Source organism: Neolamprologus multifasciatus, chromosome 6, assembly GCF_963576455.1.
Source record: "Neolamprologus multifasciatus chromosome 6, fNeoMul1.2, whole genome shotgun sequence".
Lineage (NCBI taxonomy): Eukaryota > Metazoa > Chordata > Actinopteri > Cichliformes > Cichlidae > Neolamprologus > Neolamprologus multifasciatus.
This window is the reverse complement of record NC_140444.1, coordinates 37,654,614-37,674,235: the sequence shown is the minus strand read 5'-3', so window position 1 is coordinate 37,674,235 and position 19,622 is coordinate 37,654,614. Positions and strand designations below refer to the sequence as shown.

Sequence of the window (19,622 nt, the reverse complement as noted above, 5' to 3'; positions counted from 1 at the left end):
GCATCACTCTCTTAGGCAAGAACGCGATGTTCGGGAAGAGTGTTTGCAGCGTGTACAACAAACTCACTTCCATCTCAGAGGAATCGTAAATGAAAAAGTCTTTGAAAAACCGTAACATCTCAAATCGATATCATGGTAACGAGTGCAGCACGTGGACTACTGAAGTAAAGACGTGACATCATTGACATATTAGTTCCTCAGACATGATCAGAAGAATGTTTTTTTGATCTATGAATCATTCAAGCATGAAAATTGCACCATGTATCATTTTTAAATGTATCTTTAGTAACTTTGTTCCCGTTTCTGTACTCGAGTCTGTGAGAAATGAAAGAAAACACTTTGACAGCCATAAAATAATAACTTTACACCAACAGGTGAATCCTAAAAAGGGAAACTTGTGAAGTCCAGCCGCTGTCAGTGAGCGGTGCTGTGGAGTCGTACGTCCTTCCACGATGGCTCCTCTCATTGGACGCCGTCTTCCTGTGTTTGTGTTTCCATCCAGGATGCTCTCCAGTCCTCGGCCTCCTTCCTTCCACTTCGCGTGCAGTCTCGTGGTCCTGGTGTGAAGACCTCCACTCGTGGTAAGGAGCTTCCTCGTCTTGATATCAGTGGCTCCTCAGTGATCCAGTTAAAACAGGGTTTTCTTGGTATTAGAGAACTTTACACACCTAACTTTGTTCTGATAACATGTGTTATCAGCGAGTCAGACTCGATGCACCTCACAGAAATCATTGTTATGTGAATCCTGACGTAATAAAGACTCTGAGCATTTTACTTCAAATCAACTTGTTTAATTATTCACAACCAAAACAAGAAAGAAAACATTGTTTCTCTTTTTCCATCTACATCATCAGTAATATAGAACTCCTCCACGTCAGAACCATTAAATCAATCTGATATTTCCCTCCAGAATATTAATGCTAACTATATTAAGACATCTGCCTTGTGCTTTTTCTAAAACACTGTAAAACTATTATTATTGTTGTTGTCATTTTTAACAACACTGAAGTCCTCGGGACAGATCCACCACCATCATGTCTTTATTGTGTATGAAAGCTCGTCATGCTCGGGTTATTGCAGCATCTCTGTGTGACGTCGTCACCTACTCGTGTTCACGTAAAACCAACCAGTGAGACATCTGCTGTGTGTGTGCAGTAGCTCCACAGGTAACACCAGAGGGCGACGTTAGCACCAAGAGAGGTGCAACATCGTCAGCTCTCATCCAATCAGACGGCGCCAGTCTGTCAGCTGGCGCCACTGTGTGGACATCTGAGGTACTGAGAGCTGGATTCAGGTGAGCCATCACATGCACTCTGTAAGCTACAGCCCATGTTTACCTGTGAGGAGTAAGGCACCCTTTATAAAAGACAAACTCACCTGATGCTGAAATATTGGTTTATATGTTAGTTTCTATAAATTCAGAGTTGGCAGTAATCGTAAACCAGGAGAAACAAACTGCCAATTACATCTGCTACTGCCACGAAACGTTCAAATACATCTGCAGTCACTGCTGCAGAGGAGCTCATGCTGGTCTTTGCTCTGTGACATCAGCATGGTGAGCGAGCGGTTTATAAAGAGAACCTTACTGCCAGGTTAGCGCTCTGTGGCTAGTGACAGACAGACAGGTCACAGTCAACAGCTGACTGTAGCTGTGCCTCAAAGTGTTTTCTATGTGCAGACAGTGCACGAGTGACAGTTTCAGACTCCTCGTTCAGGAGAGCGAACCTTCTTTGTTTCCAGCAGACCTTACAGCGAGTCTGACGCTCTGTGGTGGAGCATGTTCTCCTTCACCACAGCGAGACTTTCTGACAGTCAGCCGTCCATCACAGGCTCTTTCAGACAGGCGGAGCAACAGAGGATGGTTATACTAACCTGGTTAAATAAAACATAAATGACCAAACACCATAGAAACCTCTGTGTGATGAGTGAAAGCCTTTGTGCTAGCAGTCTTAGCGACAGCTCTTAAACCAGGAAGAATGAACAGTGATCTTTGACCTTGGCAGGGAAGTCAGCTGATATCCAACTTCTTCTAAATCATGTGACATCTGAAGCGTGGCTCACACTGGCTCCTACGATAATGACTGAATGTGTCCACAGTGCTCGCCCTAGCATTAGCCAGCTCTCAGCTCTCAGCTGAAGCCTGCAGAGGTACAGATTTACTGTGTTTTGATTAACAGCTGCATCTCTACCAAATAATCCAGCAGCTTCACCTTTGCTTGTGTCTGACATGCACTGAAACAAAAAGGATTTCTGCATACTCCGCTGCACAACCACACCGGGCTTCCTCCCCCTCTTTAACATCATCATCATGCAGTCGCCTAAACTCTGAGCTCGCTTCACTAATGCAGCTTTCTGGAGTGTTACTAGCGGTGCAGTGTTTCCCAGATCGCTTTAGATTCAGTTCAATCACTTCGAGGGATGTGAGGTACAGCTCGTCACATGTGAGATTTACGCGTCTGTCACGATGTTGGCACTTCAGTTTAAAATACACACACACTAAATTCCCTTCAACACCTCCACCTCACCTACGATGGTCTGCAGTGCCAAAGTGTTTGAAGCCAACACAAAGCTTGACTTTGGAGAGCCTCCATGGACCAATCAGAGAGGTGCAGGGAGAACACAGCAACATGAGTGACACCAGCTAATCCCTTTGTGTCAGCTTCTCCACGACAATACATGCTTATAAGGAACTTAAGATTGTGACCGTTCTGACCCTTCCTGGGTTTCCCTTTGAATTACTTATTGGAAAAATACAAAACAAAAGATGAAGCTGTGTGGAGAAAACCAGAAACCTGCCTACAGCGTCTCCAGCTAGTGCTGCACAAACCAGCCCTGTGAGTCATCTCCAGCTCGGCCTCCACTCACAGAAACACACGTTTGTTGACTTTACAGAAAAGTAGGAAAGGACATCACAGTCGGGATCAGGAATCTGAAGAATTTTCCCAAGTCTGCCTGTTTCCTCTTCGAGTGTTTTACGCAGGGCTGAGAGGAGAAGCTGCTGACGCAGCTGCAGCTGAGGACGTCGCAGCACCGACGCTGACAGTAGCTTCCACACCGAATGCTGCACATGTACACTTGGTATTTTCTATGTAGTGTACTGGAGGTGACACACTGTGGGCTCTGGTTTTAAAGGGGCAGTGCACGCTGAGCAGTGCTCTCGCTGTGCACACACTGCTGCTGTTTCTGCTCTGGTATCTGGAGCTACTGGCACTGGTGTGCGCTACTACAAACGCAGTACTGAGACGTCTCTTGCTGCAGTTTGCTTCCTCTGTCCAACACTAATGACAGGAAGAGGAATGAAAGCACTGTCATCAGCAGAAGTTTCTTTGGTTAAAGGAAACAAAGTGGCCGCATTCACATTCGCTTGCAACTGGAAGAGCTGAATATCCGGGCAGCTACAGATAAGAATATGGGAACTTCAAACCCTGCGCTTTAACTTCACGTAAGAATCGTACGGCGTACCGGCCTTCTCCTTTTTAATGGCATCGTTTAAGCCCAGAGGTCATCGAAGCAGAACATAAAGCTTCCACATCTCGTCGGCGCTCACAGAAAACAATGTGAACCACACAGATTATGGCAGGGGAGGGGACACTGTCACAGAGTGTGATTCTTGCCATGTATTTGTCATAAGGGGAGTGCACTTGTGTCTATAAGGACTTTCTGATTGCCAAACAGCAACACACACACACACACACACACACACACACAAATGACATGGAAGAGGAGGGAGGAGACAACGATGTGCAGAAGGAAGAATGTGAGTGAACCAGAGACAGTGTTTGAACGCTTAAACACAAACGCAACAACCTGAGACCAGAGTAGGGGGAGTTGGTGGGTCGACAAAGGAAGGGCAAAGAAACAGATATTAGAGAAATAGTGCAACAAAGTAAAGCGAGAGACCTCTTGAGTCTGGGAGCGTCGGAGAAAGGACGGGGAGGAGAGCAGGAGTGAGGGAAGAGAACATGTGAGACAGCAAAGGAGGAAAGATTGAAGAAGAGACAGTGGAGCAGTAGTGCTTTCAGGAGTACGGCTGAGGAACTCCATATCCCGGTCTGTACATGGGTCTCCCTGTTGCTGACTGAGAATTGGAATAGGCCGGCCCGGACGGGTAGCTGTAGCCCCCATAGCTGTAGGAGGCCGGGTAGGGCGCGGGGCCACTCTGAGCGTGGCTCGGGGTGTACTGGCCAAACGCCGAGCCTGGATGTGGCGAAGGAAAGGAGGGCTGGGCCGGGTAAGGGCAGCTGGCCGAAGCTGGAGGCCCAAAAGGGGGGCTAGGGCCAGAGTAGCTCCCTGCCGGAGGGAAAGGTGAAGTGGGACCTGGGTAAGGAGGGAACTGTGACGGGGCATTGGCTGGAACAGAGCCTGCTGCTGCCACGACAGCAGGAGGAGTAGGGCCCGACACGGGGTACGGACTGTAGGGGAGCCCGGAGGAGCCCCCCGCAGACGAGGACGCGGGCTGAGAGGCGTTCTGAGGTTTGGAACTCGGCTGCTGTTGATTCGTCGTCGTTGCTGTTGTTGTCTGTTGATCCCACGGTGTCAGCGGGGCGGCAGAGTCCTCTTTCAGGCATGCTGACGACGTCATGGCGGGGGTGTTGCCCTCGCTCCTCTGTCGCAGGATTTCCTGGAGTTTCTCTATCCGTACGCGTCTTTTGTGAGCGAGTGAGCGTAGGGAGAGGAATCGGTCGAGGAAGGAGTCCAGCGGAAGAGATCCCTCCAGAAACTCATCTGCTAGAGCCTGCGGGACGAGACAGGTAAGACAATGAGCGGTGCTTACTGAGCAGGTATCACACTACCTCTGAGGTCAAATCACTTGTAGTAGCCACAGACTAATGATGGGCTGCGGGGGGGGGGGGGGGGCACTGCTTCACCTGCACATCGAAACAATGTGACGGCACCCTGAAAACAAGCCTGCCACAGCCCAGAGAAACAGCAGCCGCTGTTAAAGGAAGTGCAAAATCCTTCAAAGTAAAAGCATTTCTAGTTCAGATAGGTCTGCACTGCTGAGCTGCCCAACTAGATAACACAGTGTGTCCAGGGGCGCACTTGGTCCAGCTAGTCTTTAGTTGATGTCCTGATGAATGAAGCAACTGATCCAAAACACGAGCTGTTCAAACTCACCGCAGGTCTCCGCTACGGTTGGGAGATTGGACGAATATACCGACTATCGCCGACAGGCTGAGCCCATGAGTAGGTTTGCTAATAATAATGTAGCTAATAGAAGCAGTCAACAGAAAAAAAATAATAGCGCTGTTTTAACAGCAGCCTCTTCCATCTGCGAGCAAACGCCCCCTCAGAGTGCACTCAGCTGCTTGTTGGAGCTGCAGAAGCTGGTGATGGCCTAACATCCTCAGCTGGATGGTGGACGCGTACGTGCTCATGTAAGTTAGCCGTGTTTGAGTACTTTGCTCACTCTATACGTCTGCATGAGTGACACACCGCTTTGGTCACATCCTTAGGTTTACCTTTTTCATCCCAAATTGGTGAGTTAATGAGGCATCATCACGACAAACACGATTGCATGACAGACTGAGTCAAAATCTCTGAAATGTCTCTGTCAGCGTATTTTGGGCCGTTTGTCCAAAGTTCGTTCGTTCTGCGCTCCAGATTTTAATGGCGTTAATCACGTTAATGCAGCGTTAACGCTGACACCCCTAATTGTTTTTGGAAATGAGTTCGTCCATGTTTGGACGCAAATCAGTCCGTGCATAATGACATTGCTCCGCCCATCAAAAAGCCTGCGCATGCGTAAATATATCGCCCAACCCTAGTCTGCACCATCACAAACAGGTGGGTCACACATTCACAGGCATCAGTGGGTGTGGCTGAGTAAAGAGGAGGAGCAGAGTTCATGTGGCACACAGTCATCAGGAGGTCACGTGGACCCTCACGCTCGCTGCCTGATGGTGACGTTTACGTCATTCACACCTGACTGGAGCTCGTGGGAAGTATAATCCCAGGTCACCCATCCATCGCTGCTTTTCAGGGGGTGGGCACCATAGGCAGCAGCTCAGATGCTCTTCCACGGGGACAACAAAGCGTTCCCAAGCCAGCTGTTGTCTGATCACTTCAGTGAAAGCTGACCACATCCTGACACCTGTGGCTGCAGCTCAGCTGGCAGAGCAGGTCACCTGCTAACCAGATGGTTGGTGGTTTGATCCCAGTCTGCATGCCAAGTATCCTTGGGAGAGATTCTAACTCCACGTTGCTTTCTGATGCGGAGCGTGAATGTATTTTTATGAACAGAAACTATGTTTACATTGGCGTAGATGCTCACAGGCTGAGACCGTCTGAACCAAAGACGTCATCTGATGGTGGTTTGTGTGATTCCTGCATTTATGTGTCAGCATTAATGGGCTCTTCCCTCAGGAGCAAATTCACCGTAGCATCTAACGCACAGCCAATCATGGCTACAGAATGCATCGGGTAATGATGTCATACCAGGTTGTCTGTCTGCTGGCATCAAAAATCATTTTGATTGGTCAGACCACAGAACAGTTCAGTTAATCTGAAACAGCCTCAAAGATCCAAGTTAAAACTCATCACATTGAATGGTGCATGCATTAGTGGGTGAAGCAGGAAACGCTGCCCTGAGCCCACACACTGACTTCCAGCACACTGTCATGTCTGCATGCATGCAGAGACTCATGAGAAACAACACATCCCATCTTCAGGAAACTCTTTAATCGATTTGTGATCGTCGTCATTTAGAAGCGAACTTTAAACTGCTGCCTTTCGCTCATATTACCTGAACACGCTGACCCCACGTTACAAACATCGAAGCGTCGCCTTTACGTTAAATGATGCACCTGCAACATGTGTGACAGTCGATCACTGACCTCTGACTCTTCTTCTGTTTTGCTGCCCTCTGTCTGTAGTCTGGAGAACAGCGCTTCTGGAGACACCTGACCTGCCATGCCATCTGAGGGGAGCAAGAGTTAGAAAGAGACTGAGTATGAGGCTGGGCGTGTCTGATGATGGAAACATTAAACGCTCAGACTGATGAGAGCTGTGGCGTCACAGTATTATAATGGTGAGAGATTAAAAACACAGGCAAACCCGTGTGTCCCACAGATAGACTTTACCTGCACAGGTACAAGTGCAGCTGTTGAAGACAGAGACTCTGCAGACTGTTTGCAAACAAACATTTCACACTTTCAGCTTTGAATCAAGAGGGTTTGACAAATTCTGAATGAACCATGTTACACACAGCGCCTCGCTCACTCTGGCTCGGTGGCTGTGCACAGACTCAATACTAAAGAGGCACCGTGGACTGGACACGTCCCCTCATGTATTGATCCATGTATCTGGCAGCTCCACCTGCACTGTGGAGGAAGAACGACGACTCACTACAACACTGCACATTCATCTGGTGCCAGTTTATTAGGATTTGTATGTATATGCACATAAAGACTGCTTTGCCCTTGACTCAGCTGTCTGAAGCTGGCGCTCCCTGCTTAAACACAGACACAGATAACCATGTAGTGCCGCACAATGAGCCGCTTTCAAATCACACGTTAGCTGCCAAGCAGGTTTTTCAACAGGAACTGGGAACCTTCCTTCACTGAGGTGTTTATCACTGACTCACTCTTGTAACTCAAGTGATAGTGACTACACTATCAGGTCCATAAGGTTCGTCCCACCCAGTCCTAGTTTAGCCCACGGTACGTGGACCGTCGTTTATCGTTCACCTAACACTTCAAGGACATCTGAACTTTGAGCTGCATCCATGAACATTTAACTCCCTCACATGCAAACCTAGATGGATGCATGAAAGAGTACCTGGGGTATCTTCTCTTCAAACATACAGATGCAGAAGAGAAATGCATCAATAATAAAATCCTGAGGCTTTCAGGGGCCGCGGTGAGGGATGGGTCCAGTGCCCACACTCTGTGTACTACTACTACACCAGGAGCACCTGTGGTATAAATGTGAAACTCTGGTGATTTTCAGAAAGGCTGACCTCTCATGTTGAGGTCAAGGTCACCGGGATTCAGAGTCATCTGAGACTTTAATTTTAGTAGATGTCAAACTGACTTTACATCATCGCCTGACCCCGACCAGTGACACTCCCCTTTGTGTGTTTAACTACACATTAAATGATAAAGAAACGCTGCTGTAGTAAATGATGCACGACTCTGAAATTTTCAGAAATAAATGTGTAAAATGACACCAAGTGTAAAAAAGAAAAGAAAGAAAGTCGTATAACAGACGGAAAAATAGGAACAGTTTGACAACAACACAGAAACACTTCTGAGTGACACTTCAGGTCACTTACTAACCAGAAGGTCGATCGCTGCCTCCTCCAGTCTGCACGCCAACATACTCAACCAGGTTCAAGTTCATCCATCAGAGTGTGAATGTGTGTGAATGTTGTATTAAGAGCTCAGAGAGTAGAAAAGTGCTGCACGTGAATCAGTCCATTTTAGACATTTATAGTCAACTTCAAAAAGACAAATGTACTTTAACTTTTATGTGATCATCGGACGTGATGGAAACACTCGGTGACACAGTGAGTCAGGTGCAGTCAGTAGTGCACAGTGTTCATCCCTCCCCTACCTTTCAGGGAGCAGTGCTGTCTATAGGTTTCTCTGACTGCCTCTAGTTGAGAATATCTCTCCACCAGCAGCTCCTTCTGCGACTCCAAGCGAGGCTTCATGTCCAGGTTTTGCTCAGCCAGGCTGCGATTTGATGCCAAAGCCATTTCTCTCTCCAGCTGGATGTTCTGGATCTGAAACAAAAGCATGTAATCCAACGGGAATTATAACTTTAAACACATGTCTATGTAGATCCTTCAGTGTGTCTGCATCACCACATGTACAAGTACTGAAATGTGGCATTTAGTAAGACTCTTCTCTAAGACTCTTCTCTAAAAGAGCAAACGATGGACTGACTTGGTGGAAGGATGTCAGCCGATTCTCCTCGTGTAGAATACAGAGTCATATCAAAAGTACTACTGCAACCACAGGGACTAACACAGGAGCCTCGTGTTTGCTGGAAACGAGCCGGAGTCTCCATCTTGTAAAATAACTGCAGTAAATAAGTTTGTTAGGCTGACATACGTCTGTGCGTGTCCTGTTCCTGTACTGTGTGGCAGAGTACGCATCACAGCCGAGCACACAGAGGTGCACAGCTGAGGGATGTCTTTACAGTTTAACACGAGTCTTTGTGTGTACAGCCCTGTGATGTGAAACAGCTGCGTTCAGTAAAGTCAAGACCAGGATCCAGGCCTGGACTGGACTTTGGTGGCGTCAGTAGGATCTGACAGCTGCCTGTCCGCTCTCTGCACAGCTCATCAGTTTTATCTGACTGCTGTTTTTCATGCGTGAGTACATGTTTATTATTTTGTGACGCACATATACAGCTATGGGGACATTTTTTCCACGATTACGACCCCAAAAACATCACACGACTTTCACAACAGTCTTAATATGAGACGACTAGAACTGAAAGGAAACTGTGTCGCAGCGTCGTTATTTACTGACTCAATATTACACATTCGTCAGTGGAAAACGTCTGTTGGCCTCTGGGATTAGCAGCATGTTTGAAAGTGTCAGTGCAGTCAGGCTGGCATAAAGTGTTGTCCAAAAAGCCTTCGCCTCTTTCCATTCTGCTTCCACGCAGTCAGACGTGTCGTTGAGCAACAGTTCTCAGGCTTTTCTTTGGACACCGGCTGTTTTCAGTACTTGTACCTGATCATGTTCAGAGGGATATTATTTGGTTTGTTAAGCCACCTAACTCTGACCTATAAATCACTCAAGCAGAAAAATCGGCTAACTCAAGGGATGAACCAGTATTGTGTCTGCACATAACAGGCAGCTTAGCAAAGTTAGAAATGTCATCTTCAGGCACTTTGTTGCTGGCAGCATGCCACAAAGCACATCATTTGTTCCCATTCCTCCCAGTTGAAGTTATGAAAACTTAACACAGCGTGACAACAGACAAAGTGATTCTCTACAGGCTTCAACCTGAAACCCTGCCTGTCTTGGCGTGCACTCAGTCCTTAAAATCTGATTAAACTGGATGACAAATGAAGAAATAGCAGATAAACCGCTGAGACTTTTGCAAAGTTCTGCACGTGCTCCTCTCACAGGTGACTGTGCTGTCTCTGTTCAGCTCGAGTAGCTCAGGTTTCTGCGAGCTTGTGTCAAATCAGCAGTTCAATGTCAGTATCTAACCTAATGATTTCAGGAGATCTGCCATCATTTTAAATCATCAGAACACTTTCATAAAAAAAACACCTGAAGTATTCTGGACTCGAACCAGCTCAGAGATAAGGGGACATGAGTCAGTCATTTGAAATAGAAGGTGATGAAGGACAGGAAGTCCCTCGGTACAACTCAACTCTACAATTTTGCATGACTGCAAACAAAGCAAAGGTTACAGGCAAATCCCTATTTGCTCACTTCTAGGACAGTTATAACAACTCCTAACTTTATTATTATGAAGAAGAAAAATATCACACAACTACTGAACATTTAAAACTAAAATCCTTCCCACTGACCGCCTCGTCTTTGTCACTTTTCACCTTGGCAGAAAGACTTTATAGACAGTTTGAGATTTAAATTAGAAACCAGTTGTTGGGTCACTGCAATGCCACATAATCTAATTCCTGACTTCTCATTAAGGGAGTTTAATCGGCGAGAGGGGAAGAAGAATGAAGCACCAGTTTCACCTCATCGGACTCCAGAGCCATCGATTCCACCCTCTCCGGACTGTCCAGGAGCTCCTGTAGCTCTGATTGGCTGAGGTCCTGAAGCTTCTCCATTTGATTTGCCAGGATGGCTGTCGCACATAAACAAATCAGGAAAGAGACATTAAAAACGCTCGTTAGAGACAGAAAGTTGACATTTACAATCTCCGAGCAGCCATGAGCCGCTGTGAGGCAGCCCGGAAAATCAAGAAAACACTAACCACGTCCCTCGCTGCTGTTCCCTAAACAAAGTCACCACGATGTAGGCGATATATGAAAACTGCACTTAGTTATTTTCCCGCAATATCCCATTAGACAAATTATAACACAACAAATTAGCCAATGACGGCTAACAGCTAGCTAGCATAATAAAAGCGCAGTACAAACATATGGAGGCAAGTGACTGTAGGCCCCAAAACACAACAAGCTGTCTGGGCGCACAGTGAAGCCAGAACACGGGTGAAAATGAGCCGGTACTTACACGACGCTAGCAAACCAAATTCAGTGCGGCACAGAGTGGCGGTGACATCCAACAGCACCTATTTATTCCAACTGACAGGTGACGTGACACGTCCTCAGGATCTGTAATCTGCCCCGGCTCGATCCACACACACAAACACCAACCGCTTTGTTTCCGACGCCCTTTGGCCGCAAAGCTATCTACTGCTAATCGACCGACGTCCAATCTCACCTGACGGCTCGGTGCTAAGCGATACGATGACAACAGTCGCTATGATCGCAATGTCAGGCACTCAGCTACCGTCAACTTCGAAGGAAGCTCAGCGATTTGGTGCTCAAAACCGGAGCTTAGAGTCACCCCCTCAGTCCTGACGACGACTGTCAAACGCCGGTGTCTTCCGAAGATGCCTACTTTAATAAACACTCGACTACAGTCGACAAAATGCTAGAATGGAGGAAGAATTTCGCTAAAAATAGGAAAGTTTCACTCCACACTGACAGAAACCGCCGCCATTTTTGGAAGCCTACACGAATTGCGGGTGGTATTCGGACAAATCCCAAACATTCTGAATACAGCGCTTGTGAACTTTAATTACATCGAAGTTTGTATGTATAAATGCTTCCCGATAATTATTATTTCTGGGCACACTTGGATGTAATTATTTTAACTGTGTCCGTTTTCCCTAGTGTGTCCCCCATAAGGCAGGGTAATGGTACAGTCCGGTGCTCAGCTGATATAAGGGAAACCCCTGCGTGACGGTAATGTTCCGTCCTCTGCCGTGATGTCCACTTTCCACAGCGGCAAAAACACCGCTGAATCCATAACAGCAGCAGTATTTGACTCGAGCAGGCGGGTTTGTGAGCAGTAATAGCTATTAATACTAATAATAACGTGTTGTAGTACTTTTCCGAGACTTGTCTTCAAATGTTATGTTTTCCTAACTCAGTGGTTCCCAAACTTTTTTGCCAGGCCCCCCTTTGTTTTACAAGAAAAATGTTCGCGCCACCCCCGCGCATGCACGCGCAAACATCCTCCAACCACACACACCCATATTTTGCTCCATTGCGGTTTATTTCACACCTCAAACATTTAGTAAACAATTAACTAAATACAGGTAATCTGCAATAAATTACAGGTAGTAAGAAAATAAACTACTAACTCTTTTACGCTGCGTCCGCACCTACACGGGTGATTTTGAACACGCAGCTGTTTCGTCCACGTAAACGGCGTTTTGAATCACTGAAAACAGATTTTTTAAAAACTCATTTTTTGCGTTTACTGTGGACGAGGAATACAGAGTTCATCAGGCAACTGCAAGACTCAGCAGCCCATCTGCATCTTAAGGTCAAAGGTCACTCTTTTGAGGATGCCAATGTTCACATTTTGGACAGAGAGGACAGATGGTTTGAAAGAGGAGTGAAAGAAGCATCTATGTCCACTGTGAGCAACCATCTTTGAACAGGGGCGGTGGTTTACGACACCAACTCTCTGCCATCTATAATCCAGTTTCGAGTTCCCTCCCCAGACGCCTTAACGCCCACTCACATCCTGGGCCATCTGACCTCAGGAAATCACATGATAAGGTGGGGCCAGGTTTCACAATGAACTCACCTGAAACTCTGGCTGATTGTGACCCACACCCAGTTTCACACCTTGGCTCAGGCGATTAGAGGATCATCAGGGGGTCCTTTTGTCCCTCTGTGGGGGGAAACTCCCACTAGGTTTATATCTGGGACTCTCCACCATTTGACCTTAGAACTGAAGAAGCTTCTCGGATGAAGGTGAAACGTCTTCAAGCAATATCTTCATTTGCATTTCTGAAACTATTTGTTGAACACTGAACTTGGCAAAAGAAAAAAACCAGACTGAACATACCTTCTTAAATAAAACCAAATAAAACCTCATTAGAATGAATAATTGAACTCAATGACACTTTTGTCCTTCTTTGTTAGGCGCAAGCAAAATGTCCCATCCCACCACACCCCAAACACATGCTCTGTTACTGGTTGACAGCTGATATTTTGCTGTGTGGTTAGCTTTACAGAAACTCTCCCTTCTACAGATTGCTGAGTGAAACTGTACGTTTCTATGTTACATACAGTTTAATGATATTCAACTTAAATGAATTATGTTGAACTGAGAAAGCGCTCGGTGACAATGGGAAGGGAAAAGTTTGTTTCAACAGGAAGAATAACTTTGGACACATTAAATAAAACGTAAAGAGGAAAACTGCAAAACTGAAATAACAGCAGTGACACGGTGCACACGTTGTTTCCTCTGGAATCAGAGACAAGCTTGTTGAAAGTGTCAGTGTTGTTAATGTTACAATGTTACAACACTGTGCTGTGTGCTATGTGTTTCAAATGTGACTTTGCCCGTGATAACCAGAGATAAATGGATTCTGTCCTTTGATAAAGATCTGGGGCTATTCAGAAAGGTTGCTGTGGCTAGAGACGTGCTGATTCAAAGGATAACCAACACTGGTAACACTGGAGTGTTACAACTTAATCATGTCTGTAAAACCAGTTTTGCAACGTTACCACAAAACTGTACAGGTTACTCTACACACAGCTGGCAGACGTAAAGGAAAAGACCATCAGTGAAACTGCTAATCCCTGGGCGACTTCAGAGGATCAAGCCACTTCCAACATAATGGATTAAAGTAAAAATACATCCATCTTTTAACAGCCGATCCAATATGTGGTTATGAAGTTGCAGACACGGTTTCACATGAAGCTGTAGAAGTAAAATATAAATTAGTAACAGTACTAAATGTTTACTCTCCGACTTACAGGAATACATGCAGGGAAATTCTAGTTCAATGTAAAGTGTACATATGAAGGATTTTTCTGTATTATTTTATGAGTACTTTCCTGCAGAGAAAGCTACTGCGACATCATCTATTAGTCCTGTTTTAAGCTGTTTGCCCATTTCCTGATGACCTGTCAGTCATAAATCCTCAGTCTAGATCAGATTAGATGAAACTTTATTCATCCCTCAGGTGGGTTCCTCCGGGAAATTCAGTTTGTGTAATATAATGTAATACTGTCACAGGGCCGAGTGGCCTGTACTGAACAGGACTCGGGTGCAGAAACCCAGAGCAGAGACAGCAGATGATGTGACAATTTATTAGGCGTAAGTGCAAAAAACGTAGCAAAGACAAAAAAACAATAAGACGTGGAGTTTGACGAGGCGTGGCCTGGGAAACGTGGCTAGGGCGAGAGAATGAGGCCTGAGATGCAGAGTGGAGCTGAGCAGGGAACAGTCACATTGCAGTAGGGGACATGGAGTGTTGACAGGGGGGTGAGAGAATCCAGGGGCGGCTGAGTGGCGTGGAAAGGCTGACCTGAGATCCAGGGCTTCAGATGGAGTGTGATGGCAGGAGGGCAGGCAGGTGAGGCACAGAGAGATTTTCAAAATGATTGCTTGGTATCCTGAGTCTGGAGGTGGAGCGTGAGCCAAGGTTAAAACAGCAACTGCAGCACAAGAGAGTCTGGTTAACAAGATAAATCACAGCAAGAACCTGAAGTATAAGGCCTGTTACCAACATGTGTTGATGACGAACTGGCAGTGAATGAACATCAACGTGTGGCTTAAATCCCTCTGGCTTGATTGCCTGCAATAGGCTCCAGGTGTGCAGGAGCTGGAGGAGTTGGCCCTGCCCAGGGGCGGATCCCAGGTAGGTTCAGGAGCCTCATGGAAATTCCAGCCACCCACTGCAGACCATGACAAATATAATCTCCCATTGTGAAACATAGCATCAGTACAGAATAGGCACTTTAGGCACTTTGCATTTTTGCACCGCGAAGCTATCGCAATGTTTCTGTTTTATGTGATTTTTCTGTTTGTTTCCTTTGGTGTTTGGTATAGAAGTCATATCCTTTAATCCTTAAACACAGCTCTGTCTAACCATCTCTGTTTTATTTATTTATTTTACTTTATTATTCACATTATTATCTGTGTGACTGTCCAGGCAAAGAAGAAGGCCAAGCCACCTCGGCTCGGACCACAACCCCCAGCAGAGCAGGCCAGCAACCATCCAAAACGAGCGACACGGAGTGGGGAACGGTAGGAGGTGAATCTCCACCCCCACTCTCAATGACAGTTTCTCACAGGGACCAAGGCTCAGTGAGCCTCCAACCCAGCTACAGACACACAGAAGCTGCACAAAAACATCCACCACACCCTATGGTTTGAGGATGGACAGGTGCTCCAACCAACCCTGGTCCCAGACAGGGTTGAAAAATAGGAAATGTGGACAGATGGACACACAGCATGGCCATCAAATCCATGTGCATTGCCCTACGTAGCTCCTCCCGCTCATACCTTGTGTGTGAGTGATGTGTTTTCAGAGGAAGTGGGGAAAGGAAAGGGTTCAGGATGTTTAAGACTTCCAGAAGGAGAGAGCCAGCACAAAGAGTCATATTTCCTATTTACCACCCACTGAGAGAGAAGCCAGAGCCCGTGTCAGCAGCATCCCAGGACATCGCTGCACCCGAGAACAGCACCCACAAGAAACCTGGAAGGTGGGAAAACTGACAGAACGAAAGAACGAATGAGATCACAAAGAGAGCAGAAATGAGCTTTGTCTAAAGGGTGGCAGGTCTCATCCAAAGAGGACTAGCCACCCTTGAATCATCCAAGAGGTGCTCAGAGTAGAGCCCAAAAAACAGCTGAGGTAGTTTGGGAATCAGGGGGAGGTGTTCGGGTTTTCAGTTTTGTGTTATTTATGAACGTTGATATTATTTCTAGTCTTTGGTTTCTTTATTAGAGCTCTGTCTTCTGGTTTCTGTCTGTGCTCCATAGTTACTCTCTCCCCTGGCTGCTGTGTCCCCTTGTCAAGTCTCTGTGTTATGTTTCCTGTTTTACTTTGAAGTCCGCGTCTCTGTGTTATGTTTCCTGTTTTACTTTGAAGTCCGTGTCTCAGGTTATTGTATCAGGTTTTGCTTCCCCTGTCTCGTTAGCCCTGATTTGCCCCAGCTGTGTTTCCCTTCTGTCTCTCATTCACTGGCTGTGTCCGAATTCAGGGGAAGGAAGCGAGGTCCCGCGGTTTTCCATGTATTGCCGCTTACATACAGCTGATTTTGATTTTTTTGAATTGGTGACATGTTGTGGGGAACAAAGACCAAACGGCTTAATTTATGAAAACGAGGAGAAAACGATCACCTCTTCACTGGAGTGAAGAACTGGGCCGCTACGGCGTGGAGGTACAAGAATAAATCAGTTTATACATCATATTCATATGAGTGCGGTCCTATTAACCCTCATGCTGTACAGCAGCGGTCCCTTTGTTGCGCCACAGACCGGTTTATGTCAGACACGGAGCCTTTAAGGTGGACGGATAAATACAACCACATAAAATGACCAAGACAAGAACTGGTATTTTGTAAATATAATAATAAACGTGAATGTACTGTGTGATTGTGTAACTTTATTAGCAGCATCCTCCTGAAATACACCAACAACATTGAGAGTAACATCTTCCTCTCTGCCGCTTAATGCTCTCTGGTCGCTATGGTAACGTGTAAATCTGTCTTTCAAAATAAGACGCACAACTACAACAAGGGAAAAGTCCCAGGGAAACCGAGTTAACGATACAAACCCTGAAAAACATAAATTTCACAGCGGAGCCTCAACTCTCGTGGCCCGGTACCAAACAACTCACAGACCGCTGCTGTACAGAACCTGTGATGTCCAGACGGCGTTCCTCTGGTGTTCCTCTGGTGTTCCTCTGGTGTTCTGCTGTGAAAACGTTTGGGTTTAGGGATTAACATAGTTGCCATGGTTTCCTCTCTTCTCTTATTTGTTGTGTGATCAGGACAATCCTGGAGAAGATGGGCCTGCAGGGGAAAGTCACCCCCTTGCAGGCCAGAAGACATGAGATAACTTTAGAGAATACCAAGTACGTCTGTGTGTTATCAAGAAGATAATTCTTAAGAACACAAGTTAATAAATGTGCAATTACTAAGAGTCGTTGTGGTGTTTTTATTTGCCTGCTGTCATCTTTGATTTCCTCTGCCTTTAGGATTGCAAGTATCCAGGCTCAGGAGAGGGGGTCAGTGGGAAGCCCCCTGCTGTGCTTGGCCCTGGTTTGCCCTCATGGATGAGGTGATAGGACAGAGACCTTCCACTAAGCCTCCTGTCCTAATGTCCTCTCTCCCTGAGGACACTCCAGGGCCGAGCACAGCAGTGGGTGACCAAAACGACAGCGATGACGAAGCGGCTCAGCCACCTACGACAGGGGGGAAGAGGAGAAGAGATGATGAGCTGCTAGACCTCATCAGAGAGGACATGAGGCAGCAAAGAGAGGCTGAGAGGAGAGCAGGGAGAGGATGGACCGACTGTTTTCACTGCTAGAAAGATTCGTTCCCAAATGAGTTATGTACTGAGAAATTTATTTATTTGAATATATTTGTTACATTGTTATATGTGTTGCATTAGTTTAAAGGTTTATGTTATTAATAAATTGATTCAAACAAACAGTAATTGTCACTGAACTCAGTTTGATTTACAGGCATTTTTAACATGTATGAACATAACGCTAACTTTGAACAGTATTACATGGATATTTATTTGATAGCAATAAATAAATAACAATAACAATTAAACAAGAATATTTCAAATACACAGTAAAGATGAGAAAACAATATTTACAGTTGTTCACACAGGATTAAGCTGAGTGACCTGATCCTGGACCGTTTCTTTTACAACTGTAATAGATTACAGGAAGTCTCTGGCAGTGTTGCTGAATCTGCCCGAGCAAGATCAGACGTGGATGGTGCTGCAACTGAGACCTGCGGTTTGTCTTTTCTGGTCGGCGAGTGGAGAATCACACAGGGTGGTCTGCAGAGAGCTTTAGGATCCTCCCACTGTCCACTGCATCATCCATCCACAGGGTTTGCAGGGCTCACTCGTGGCTGCCACACCACTAAGATGTTTGATTTTGCAAGATTAATCTGTTGGTTTCGCGCTACTGAGCTGCATGTTTTAAGATCCGTCTCCTGCCTGCTTTCCCTCTGCACCAGCCTGTCTCGCCGCCTGCTCGCCTGCCTGTGTGCTGGCCCTCTTTGGATCTGTGACAGAGACTTACCTCGCGCCGACCTGTGACGACTGCCTTACCTGTATTTTGGTGTTTCAAGTAAGCTCTCCAACTCTCCCCGTCCGCCTCAGTTTTACTCTCGACTCTCGGCGTTATCCCCTAACTCTGTTTTGTCCCTCGTCCTCAGGTAGCTCCGGTGCGCCATCTATCCTCCCGCATACCTCGGCTCTGTTTCATCCCCCTCGGCTCTGTCTCCTCGCACATTTACCCGGCCACTGTATATAGCCCCTTCCCTTGTAAATATTCCCCTATCACTGTAAATAACTCTGCTTCACCGCGATCCTGTGCCCGTGTGTGTTTCTGCCACTAAATCCACCCGTTTAAATTCCCCTAACAAGCTCCTTTCAAATTCTCATGACCACTGATCAACAACCACTGATCAATGGTCATGAGTACCATTCACAAAGAGTTGGGGAATGGCTGCAATCACAACATTGTAAGGTTCAAGGTTCAAGGTTCTTTATTCGTCACATGCATAGTTATACAATTATAACACACAGTGAAATGTAACCTGACACGCTCGTCGACTTGTGCAAAAGGGTGGGGGGACTTTTTTTTTTTTTGCCTGTCCCGTTTGGTTCTTTTGTGTGTGCTTTGAGGTAGGAGCCAAAAAGGGTGTAGTTTGTGTGTGTGAGCACCCGTGTGTACACCTGTGAGCATGGACGCGTTTGTATTTAAAAGGTTCCTTCATGTAATGATCTGCTAGAGGGTGGGGGGGGTGGGGGGGGCACGGCCCTCTGGATGTCTGGAGTCTTGATCTCCTCCAGACCTGCTTCATGCCCTGGAGGAGATCAAGACTCCAGACATCCAGAGGCCCCCAGAACACAAGAGACCTGCGACCTGCTGGAGGGGGGGCAGGAGGAGGAGTTGGCCGTCCGACTGGGGTCTGGAGTGTGGGGCCTCCCTGCTGCTGCGGAGTCGGGGCGGTCTGCTTCTCCCCACCACAGGGAAAAGGGTAACACCACCTGGGTCTGGGTGCAGTTTCCCCCCTCCAGTGGCAAGGGTACCTAGACCCGGTTCGTAGAGTACGCTTGAGTGTGATTGTGTGTACAGTGTCTCTTTATGTCTGTCTCCACGTTGGGTGAGTGTGGAGTAAGTGCATATGAGAGCATGAGGGTGGGAATGGATGTCTGTATCTGTGTGTCCCTGTATGTCTGTGTCCATATGTCAGGTTGGGAATCAGACGCCACCTCTCTGGGGACATCTCAGGCCCTCCAAGGTTTGGAGGCCTATCTCCCCCCACCACTTCCCCTGCCAGTGGCAGACGCCCTCAGTAGTAATACACCTGCACTTTTTTTGCCCCCCCCCCCCACCCCCCCCCCACCCCCCCCACCCCCTCACCCCCCTCACCCCCTCACCCCACCCCACACCTC

The 19,622-nt window shown here is 46.8% G+C and overlaps 1 protein-coding gene across 2 annotated transcripts; it reads right to left on the bottom strand.

Annotated features, from left to right (window-relative positions):
* Positions 1-769: 769 nt before the first annotated feature.
* vps37c (VPS37C subunit of ESCRT-I) lies at positions 770-11,710 on the bottom strand. Of its 2 annotated transcripts, none has more exons than XM_085164059.1 (5): positions 11,382-11,710; positions 10,673-10,782; positions 8,557-8,728; positions 6,837-6,919; positions 770-4,735 (listed from the first exon to the last, which is right to left on the bottom strand). In XM_085164059.1, exons 2-5 carry the CDS (start codon positions 10,763-10,765, stop codon positions 4,019-4,021), a joined length of 1,065 nt encoding a protein of 354 aa, XP_085020185.1. In that variant the 5' UTR covers positions 10,766-10,782; positions 11,382-11,710; the 3' UTR covers positions 770-4,018. The 2 variants fall into 2 exon arrangements, with proteins under 2 accessions (XP_085020185.1, XP_085020184.1); XM_085164058.1 differs by having other exon boundaries at positions 11,172-11,706.
* Positions 11,711-19,622: the final 7,912 nt, after the last annotated feature.